The sequence below is a fragment of the Leguminivora glycinivorella genome, chromosome 15 (genome assembly GCF_023078275.1).
Source record: "Leguminivora glycinivorella isolate SPB_JAAS2020 chromosome 15, LegGlyc_1.1, whole genome shotgun sequence".
Taxonomy (NCBI): Eukaryota; Metazoa; Arthropoda; class Insecta; order Lepidoptera; family Tortricidae; genus Leguminivora; species Leguminivora glycinivorella.
The window spans coordinates 9,118,850-9,128,913 of NC_062985.1; the positions used below are offsets into that span (position 1 = coordinate 9,118,850).

The window sequence follows — 10,064 nt, forward strand, 5'->3', positions numbered from 1 at the left end:
GACACGCTGCCGCGTGTTTAGACTGCGAACAGTGTCAATCTAGTGTTACCATATCACACGAATTCACTCCGATTATTTTTCAAAATTTATTTGTGCAAACACCATAATTATAAAATCAAAATGTATTCTGTCCAACAAGTCTGTCAGTAAATAAGAACAAAGAAAACTATATGCGTCCTTTTCTTTAGGGTGCTAGAGAAAAGGATACCTATAGTTTTCTTTGTTCTTATTTACTGACAGACTTGTTGGCCAGAATACATTTTGACAGACTTGTTTGACAGAGTATAACTCTGGTCTAAAAAAAGTGCTTCGTTTATTCTAATTATAAAGCCTATTCCGCATGAATTAAAATAATAATTTTCGAAATTTAGTTAAAGTTGTCTGAATCTAAGGTTACGTGCATCGTGTGCAAACACCATTTAAAAAATATATTGAACATAAGAAAAATGTAATACACTTATTTAATGCATTACTTTTTTAATGCATGTCTGTCAAAGCAGAGATATATGATATAAAATAATTACTCGAACAGAAAATCTAAACAATTAAACATCAATTAAAAAAAATATCAAACGAAAGCATTTATTACTACTTGACAGAACAATTTTGTGATAAGAGAATGGCAGAACAATTAATAAAATCGCCATTTACGTAAATAATCGTTTATAGAATATAATTATAATGATTAATTCTGTTAGTTTTTTCATACGCCACACTGAATGTCTCTTCGCGGAAGAAAATGTGTCACGCATACACTGACACACTAAATAGTGTGACCAGTATAATGAAAATAAAGTCCAACGAGTTAAAATTAATTTTAAAACTTTTTCATTTTAATAAAGTTTAGAAGACAAAAAAATACCTAAATTGCTTATAATTCTATCAAAGTAACATATATTTTTTAATTTCTCAACAATAATAAGTCGTAAACAACAAAAAAAGACAATTTTAAATCGAGACTCTTTCACACGTCACAATATTTATTTACCTTATTACTTTTGAACACATTCATAGCACTGGCAATCTTTTTGTATCCGTATATGACTTCTAGTGTCAAAAACAAATGTCATTGGAGCAAATTTGGCGACACGTCTGCTCTGAACGAGCTCGATCGAGCGTCTGAGTCCATAGAATCTGTTCGCAGTTTTGACGTTTGTATGGAAAATTTACGAAAGTTTATATTCAACATTGATTTTATTCGTTCTCTTTGTGAGGAAAAATATGAAAAGGTAATAATTCTGTAGTCCAGTTATGTAGCTTATAGAATAACATTATTTTAAAACTAAAAGACGGTCGTACATATTCAAATTTATCAAGATGCCGACAGCAGCCAACCGCATTTTAGTTACAATTTTAAGTAAGTATATATCTAAAATTGGAAGTGTTTCCTGATTTATATTACACACTATTTTGCATACACATACTTAAAGTTTATAATTATCAAGAAAGCCTTTTGTTTGCCTAAAAAGTTTTCGAAGTAATTGCCATTTGATTCGAAGTATTTTCAGACAGAAATTGATTTCGTTTAACTTCCATTTACTGTATTTTAGTAGCATAATAATACACATGTAAACTACTGAATTTTTAGTTTAGGATATAAATAATGCGACGATATCAATTCTAGCAGTCTAAAGCATACAGAATTGAGCTGAGCTCACTCAGACGTGACCACTATTTGCGGGTTTTCTTAAACGAGCGTCAGGAAAACACTCATAATTAATTCAGGGAGTAACTTTTCCTTGATGTCAACTACTGATTTTGTAGATAAGAAGACGCGCTATTTAAAACAAGTACTGTTCTTATCAATAAGTATATACTGAGACTAAAACCAGACGTAGAAAACTACCAATTTTGCGATTTTCTACTTTTTGACATTGACGGACTCTTAATACGGATGACATTTTTAATTAAGTCAAAAGACGAAATGATAACATATATCCTCATAAACAATGAATTAAATACTCAATAGGTACATCGAGAAATTATGGACTCAAGTTAAATTATTTTTTTGTGACAACCCTATTTCCATAGAAATCAGAGAAAAACTTAGAAACGTGATTTCTCCGAGTTCCTGCAAGATATCTTAATAGAATTTTCACAGTTTTTAAGTACATATATTTAGTTAATTTTGCGAGTAAAAAAACATGCGACCCTTTTATAGTTTGTTATTTATTTCAACTTTCTTGAAAATTTAAATTTTAATTATATTCTTTTTAGGGTTCCGTAGTCAACTAGGAACCCTTATAGTTTCGCCATGTCTGTCTGTCCGTCCGTCCGCGGATAATCTCAGTAACCGTAAGCACTAGAAAGCTGAAATTTGGTACCAATATGTATATCAATCACGCCAACAAAGTGCAAAAATAAAAAATGGAAAAAATGTTTTATTAGGGTACCCCCCCTACATGTAAAGTGGGGGCTGATATTTTTTTTTCATTCCAACCCTAACGTGTGATATATTGTTGGATAGGTATTTAAAAATGAATAAGGGTTTACTAAGATAGTTTTTTGATAATATTAATACTTTCGGAAATAATCGCTCCTAAAGGAAAAAAAAAGTGCGTCCCCCCCCCCCCCTCTAACTTTTGAACCATGTGTTTAAAAAATATGAAAAAAATTACAAAAGTAGAACTTTATAAAGAATTTCTGGGAAAATTATTTTGAACTTGATAGGTTCAGTACTTTTTGAGAAAAATACGGAAAACTACGGAACCCTACACTGAGCGTGGCCCGACACGCTCTTGGCCGGTTTTTTTTTAAGCCGTCAGAGTGCTGAAACTTTAATAACGTATCTATTTTAAACTGACAATCATTATGTATTTCATTTGAAGCGGTAGTGTTTTATATTTTAGAAGATTTCAATAGAAATAGGTTTTACAAAGGTCATTGACCTTTCAGAAAAAAAATTATAATTACGAAATTAAGACAAATATTGCAACGGGAGTTTCATACTAGGCTTTATTACAATAAAACACGTCATAATAGAAAATAAACTAGAGATGTCCGCAACTACGGCAATTTCACACACTGTGCAGTGTCAGGTAACTTATTATAAAAATGAATGCATTGCCCAACAAATGACTTCTGTACTTTACGGACACGAAACTTCTTTATGGCAAGCTTATTTTTGTTTCTAGTGTTATAATTATGGATATCAGAATTCTTAGTGAAACAGTCTAAATTCTTAACAACATAAATTATACTATCATAAATGTATTGGGAAGCTACAGTTAAGATATTAATTTCTTTGAAGAGTTCTCTTACTGATTCACGTGTTCCTAAGTTGTAAATAGAACGAATGGCTCTCTTTTGTAATACAAAGATAGTCTGTATGTCAGCTGCTTTGCCCCAAACCAGAATACCGTATGACATTACACTGTGAAAATAACTATGATACACTAGGCGAGCTGTCTCAACATTAGTCAGTTGCCTGATTCTCCTAACGGCGTATGCGGCTGAACTTAATTTGCTTGCTAGTTTCCTTATATGAGGACTCCATTGTGGGTACGTATCACAATGTCTAAAATTAAAAAACCTAACGTTAAATGACCTACGTTCAAAATACCTAAAACCAAAATACCTAATGATTTTAAATATCTAAGCAAGTTACACCTACGCACGAATTACCGAAATTTAAAATACCTATTGGACTAAATACCTAATGTTTGAAATACCAAAAACTATGTAACCTAAATTTTATACATCAAAATTTGAAATACCCTATGGTCAAAATACCTAAAATGATTAACCGGTCAAAATACCGAAGTAGTAGGGTAGGTTCCGCGAGCGTAAAAGAGGGTATATTGAAGTATTAATTTTAAGCATAGTATAGTTAGGTACGCATAATTTATCTAGGCATATTTTTGTTTGTTCGAATATATGTTGTGCATAAAGTTTTTTCGTCTAGTGGTTTTTATGCATAACATTGTTTAGTTGAAATTTATCACGCAGAATTTTTATCATAGCTAATACTACTATATTGATGTTGCAGTTCTAACCTAACCTAACCGACATTCGTGCATTCTTAACAAAATATTGTATTTCTTGAGGTCGTAGTTCTAACCTAACCTAACCGACTCTCCTGACTGCATTTAGTATGGGTGGTTATTCTGATTTTAAGAAATATTCTAAATACAATTTTGCAAATCAATGTTATTTATAAAAAACAATCGGCGTAAAAAGTATTATGCGAACTCATTTTCGTACAAAGTAATATTAGTATTATTTTATATTATGTCAAATAAGTTTTCTGCCAAATTAATATTCGTCGAAAATCGATTATGCGAAGTCTGTTATGCGAAAATCGTTTCGGACAATTAAAGGTATGCCAAATAGAGGGAACCCGATTGGTTTAAATCCTATATTAGAGTAGGTTTAGGTTAGGTTAGAACTCCGCCCTTACACAACAACGAACAGCTTTTAAAGTAGGTTTAGGTTAGGTTAGAACTGTGACCACGCGCAAAAACAGTTTACAGATTAGGTTTAGGTTAGGTTAGTACTGTGACCACACACAAAACAAACAGTTTAAAGAGTAGGTTTAGGTTAGGTTAGAACTGCGACCCTACACATCAACGCACGATCTTTAAAATAGGTTTAGGTTAGGTTAAAAGAAGGTTACGTTAGTTGTGACCAAACATAGAAACAAATAATTTACAAATTGTAAAATTTTAGAAAAATTTACAATAGAAATACTTAGGTATACACAATTACACAATTAAAATAATATTACGCGTAATAAATTTTTATTTAATGTAAAACAAAATGAAATAAAAAAACACAAAACAAAATACCACGATATAAAGTATACTCGGAATAAGTTATCTACGAAGTAAAAGTCCACGGTTTAATTTGACTTGTATCGATCATTCTACGATATGAACTGTCGATGAAATGAAATTATTTGAAACGTTGTCTTTGAAATAATATTCGATTAATTGGCTGTCGACGATTCAAGGGTAAACCGGTTATTTAAGCCCTATTTATTAGACATTTTTGCTTTTCGGATTTAATAATTAGGTATTTCGATTTTAGGTATTTTGAACGTAGGTCATTTAACGTTCGTTTTTTTAATTTTAGGTATTTTGAACGTAGGTCATTTAACGTTAGTTTTTTTATTTTAGACATTATAATATGCACCTTTTTAAACTTTAGGTATTTTGAATTTCGGTCGAAACACCATTATGTATTTTGATTTTAGGTATTTTGAACGTAGGTCATTTAACGTTAGGTTTTTTAACTTTAGACATTGTGATACGTACCCCTCCATTGTAGATTTTTGTCTAATGTTAAACCAAGAAACAGTGTTGTATCTACCATCTCTAAGCATTCATCATTCAAAAGTATTTTTGTATCGATTGGTTTAACATTCGGCAGAGAAAATCGAATACATTTGGTTTTTTTAGAATTAAGAAGTAAATTGTTGACAGTAAACCACTGCAGTACATCAGCTAACGTGCTATTAATTACATTATAATCCGTAGATTTTCGGTCAACATTAAAAAGCAGTGATGTATCATCAGCAAAAAGTACTATTTCACAAAAGTTTTTTACTATACATGGCAAATCATTTATATTATCTGGGCAACCGAGCTTCGCTCGGTTCTGTATCGTATCCTTGACATGTGTCGCCATCTAGTTCAAAAATGAATAGTACCTACATCGAGCGAAAGAATTCTCAGCCTTAACAACACAACTACTCCACACGAGATGGCGCGCATTTCGCCACAAAAACTCAAATAGTGTATTTTCTATTCGTTTTAGCCTTGACCTGTGTCGCCATCTAGTGTTTGCAATAAATAGTACTTACATCGACCGAAAGAATTCTGTCTTAACAGTACAACTACTGCACACGAGATGGCGCGCGAAGAAAAACGCATGAAAACTCGAAAATTCGCGTTTTCCGGGACCTAAGGATAAGTTAGACTGATTTTTCACCCCCAAAACCCCCACATAACAAATTTCTGCGAAATCGTTAGAGCGGTTTCCGAGATCGTCAGTGTAAATAAATATATATATAAATAAATAAATAAATAAATAAATAAATATACAAGAATTGCTCGTTTAAAAGTATAAGATAAACCAAAAACAGGAATGGACCTAAAATTGAGCCTTGTGGCACTCCTAATTGGACTACAATCCCGTTAGAGCGAGTTTTGTTAACAACTACTGTTTGTGTTCTATTGCTAAGGTAAGAAGACAAAGTTTAGGGCATTTATAGACAAACCATAGTGTTCTAATTTCAAAATGAGCGTTCCATGATCCACACAGTAAAGACAGTATAAACTTAAATACACCCTGTTTTTATTGAATTCCGTTAACTTTAAGGGAAGGTTCTTTAGATCAAATACAGTTAATTCCTCTAAGAAACTAGCGTCTTAACTCTTACGGTTATCGAGTTATTAAAAAAATCAAGATAATTACTGAACACGTGTGTGACAGCCTTTACCAATTCCTAATGATATTTGTTTTGACATGTGCCGTCAATCACTTGACGCTAACTTGATTGTTATTCTTAAGGGTCTCTCACACTAATGAATTCATTTATTATGTATGAAAATGACGAAAAATTTTTTTTGCGAATTTAACTAAAAGTGATATACAGGGTGGTTCCTGATAATTAACCTAGCTACGTGTTGAATTTAACGGAAAACAAAAAAAACACGGTGTATAAAAACTTCACGCATTTAGTTCTCGAAATTTCAAAATACTCATTGACGCACCGGTTGTGTATTAAACAGACAGTTATTGGTGAACTGTTTTACTACTGACTTAAGGTTTATTTTAGGGGCAGCCAAATATGAAGCCGCAGGTAACAATATTTGCCATACAGTTTAACATTAATCATTCAAATGTGACTATCAGAACATGCGTGAAAAAATGCTTAGAATCTACATTTTATCCGGCCTCTTATCTAAATTAGTTGTTATTTATAAACTGGTTTGTATTTTTTTAGTGTACCTAAATATGTACGAGGTAACTTTTTCACTCGATTAGCTCAAAGTTCAAAATTTTTTTGTTAATTGAATACTGCTGTATACATTAGGTTGGGTTGGACTAGTCTAGGATCTAAGATGCTACTGAAAAGACTCAATGAGACGCGCGCGATGTTGTTTAGCACTACGGACGTTCCGCCGCGTAGCTTTTGTACTTACTACATACATGGTTCCTTTAAAATTACCGTTTCAAGTCATCGGGCGTGAATTTGACCGGGTAGGAAGCGTTGAGAAAACGCTCGGGAGCGCCCGCGCCACTTTCGGGCCGCGTAGCCTTGCGTCGATTTGTTGGGGCTCTTGAGACACTAGACTACAGAACTAACTTACCGTTAAGCAAGTCGTCGGGCGTGAACTTGACCTGGAAGGGGTAGGAGGCGTTGAGGTAGCGCTCGGGCGCGATGCGGCGCGGGCGGTGCGGCTCGCGGCGGGCGCGCCCGCGCCACTCGCGCACCGCGTAGCCTTGCGGCGATGTGTTGGGCTCTGAGGCACTGGACGCGCTTTCTCCTAGGGACAAATAAAATTGAATTTATAGGCACTGGTCACACCAATAAAGAGTAAGCTATGAGCAATCGACGATAGTAACGAACAAAAGATAGTCGCTGCCGTGTAAATAAAAGAGACGTGATGATAGCGCGAGCGAGTTACAGTTCGAAGAGTATTTCGCATAGTAACAAAACTAGTGCAAAACAAAGAATACAAAGCAACAGATATTTGGTTGAACTGTTTACATGTCTATCTAGCCCAGATTACTGATCTAAACACAGCTAATACTGAAAGAATTGTGTGGGTGGCAGTGCTATCTACATACTTTTAAAGAGGAGCATGCTATACTTTGATGAATTTTATTCATGAGTTTGAATGCAGTAAAAATACATTTAATAATATGATAGACCTACAAAGACTTATTAAAAAGGCAACATATTACAAAAATTAGATTCTAATAAGAATCTTACTGGTATGTTAACTAAAAGAAGTAATAAGGTTATTATTACAAACTTGGGTATTGATAAGAATTTGTTTGTTTCTTTCCTTATCTTCTTTACTAATAAATAAACAACATTCAGCTACGAGACCATTCAAGTGATGTAAAACATAACATAACATACAATCACACCTGTATCCCATGAATAATATGAAACTACTCAAGTTTTCAATGCCACTCTTGGCAAATAAGGGGTTGACAGAAAACAAAACTGTGACCAAGTGATGTGATTGAACATAAACCATTTGTATCAAAAAATAATTCAAATTGTTAAAGATTGTTTATGATGTCACAATCTGTAACATTTATCTCAACGTAGTGTGAAGGCCACAAAAATTAGATAGCCAGATATTTGTGTGTTATCTACATAACATTTTACAAACTACAAGTTAGCCATTATTTTTAAAATTTATCTGAATGCTAAATATGTGAGTTGTTAATGTCAGGGAGTCAGGCTTTTTTGCACAGTAGTCCGGCAAGACAATGAAAATAATTTGATAATTTGCTGATTGTGTATTACAAACCTGATTAGTATAATCACAATTCATCATTATTATTTGCATTTGTGAATCATGTTCCCAGAGGTTTATAGTTCAGTCTAATTGTCTATACTAGCTCAATTTTTTTTTAGTGTGAAATTACTTGCATTAAATGCAAAACAAAATCAATTAGTTTGATAGGAATAGGTGCTGTATACAAACATTTCCCAGTTGTGCGCAGTTGCGCACCTCACATAATTATGGCGAAGGTCACAAATAGGACCAATAGGTGTACTCTTAGTTTGCAGCTATGCAAATGTATAATATAACACAATTAGAACCAATATAGTAACAGCTGATATTAAACCATATGTTATGCAAAGGTTGACTAAATCTTGCATGGCAAAACTAACAAGGTAGGTATTATAAAATATTACACTTAGCAACAGGCTTGTGTACCTAATCTACTTAAAAAGTGGGTAGTTTAAAATTTCAAAATTAACAGTAACTATCATTTCTGGTGGATTTATATATCCATGTGTATTATTGATTAGTTTTTGTTCTCTTTAAAATTCTTCAAATAATAATTAAGTAGTAAAATTGGGCTGAGACAGAACTAGGTTGTAGGAAGTGTCTACAATCTGTTTTTAGACAGAAACTAATTAGAAGTCAGATTTTTCGACTACGAAATTGTTCAATACATTATTTAACAAATATTACAATGATATTCAAAATAGAGATATAATGAGTGTGACCCTGACATGCAAGATACACATGCATGCAAAATAATCAAATAATTAAACAAAGTCATACCTTTCTCACCACTTTTGTTTGATCCTGAAGCATTGCTGGACAAACTGGAGTCATCTGACTCATATCCGAAAGCAGTGTTGTCCTTAGCAGGGCGTTCAGGGTGATGTGGCGTAGCCGGGCCCGGCGGCAGCTCCAAAGCGGGGAAGTGGCACGCTCGCTCCAGATGCCCTGCTGATGCGAAGCCCTGGCGCGGGCCTCCGAATCCACCTCCTCCATGGTACAGCATAGGCGCGCCTTCACTCATCACTGCTCCTTTTTCTGCACAACACTAGAGGTTACTACAAATTTCCACCGGCGAATTAATATGCAGTCTTCCACATACCGACCTGTATTTCGAGCGTAAAAATAATGTGATGGCGTCCAAACTCTTCGTATGCCTATTGCGTCATAATAGCCGTTATAAATTAATTAACGTACGGTGCGACGCTAAAATTGAATAATTCTATCTATTTACTGAACCACCGAAATTCGAGAAGATCCGTCAGACGTCTTCACGGAGTCGATAGAGAATGTTGGCCAATGTCAGAATCAGTTTAAACGCCCGTATCGCTATGCTTCACTTACAAATAGGCCGAGCTATTATTATTTCGACTTCGGTTAAGATAAGTAATAAAATCTACCCACGAATCAGGCTAAAATCTGTAAATTTGTGAAAAAATCCGCCATGACTTTAGGAAGCAACAACAGCGACATCTGACGGAAGTCAATAAAGAGTACACGTGATTTCTTTTTTTTTTAACTTCAAATTCGCATGTTCCATTTTAGGCCAGTGCGTATGAAATCCGACTAAAAAAGAAAATT

At 33.9% G+C, this 10,064-nt stretch overlaps 1 protein-coding gene across 2 annotated transcripts in view; it reads right to left on the reverse strand.

Moving 5' to 3' along the window:
- Positions 1-9,953, reverse strand: part of LOC125233871 (poly(A) RNA polymerase gld-2 homolog A-like) — a 31,462-nt gene extending 21,509 nt beyond the window's left edge. Inside the window, exons 1-3 of one of the 2 annotated variants that reach the window (XM_048140020.1) lie at positions 9,590-9,953; positions 9,273-9,521; positions 7,317-7,493 (exon numbers count right to left, since the gene is read on the reverse strand). In XM_048140020.1, the coding sequence (XP_047995977.1) occupies positions 7,317-7,493; positions 9,273-9,507 (412 nt within the window). In that variant the 5' untranslated portion in view covers positions 9,508-9,521; positions 9,590-9,953. Of the gene's footprint in view, positions 1-7,316; positions 7,494-9,263; positions 9,522-9,589 lie in introns of both variants that reach the window. The other variant, XM_048140019.1, reaches the window with a different exon arrangement.
- Positions 9,954-10,064: the final 111 nt, after the last annotated feature.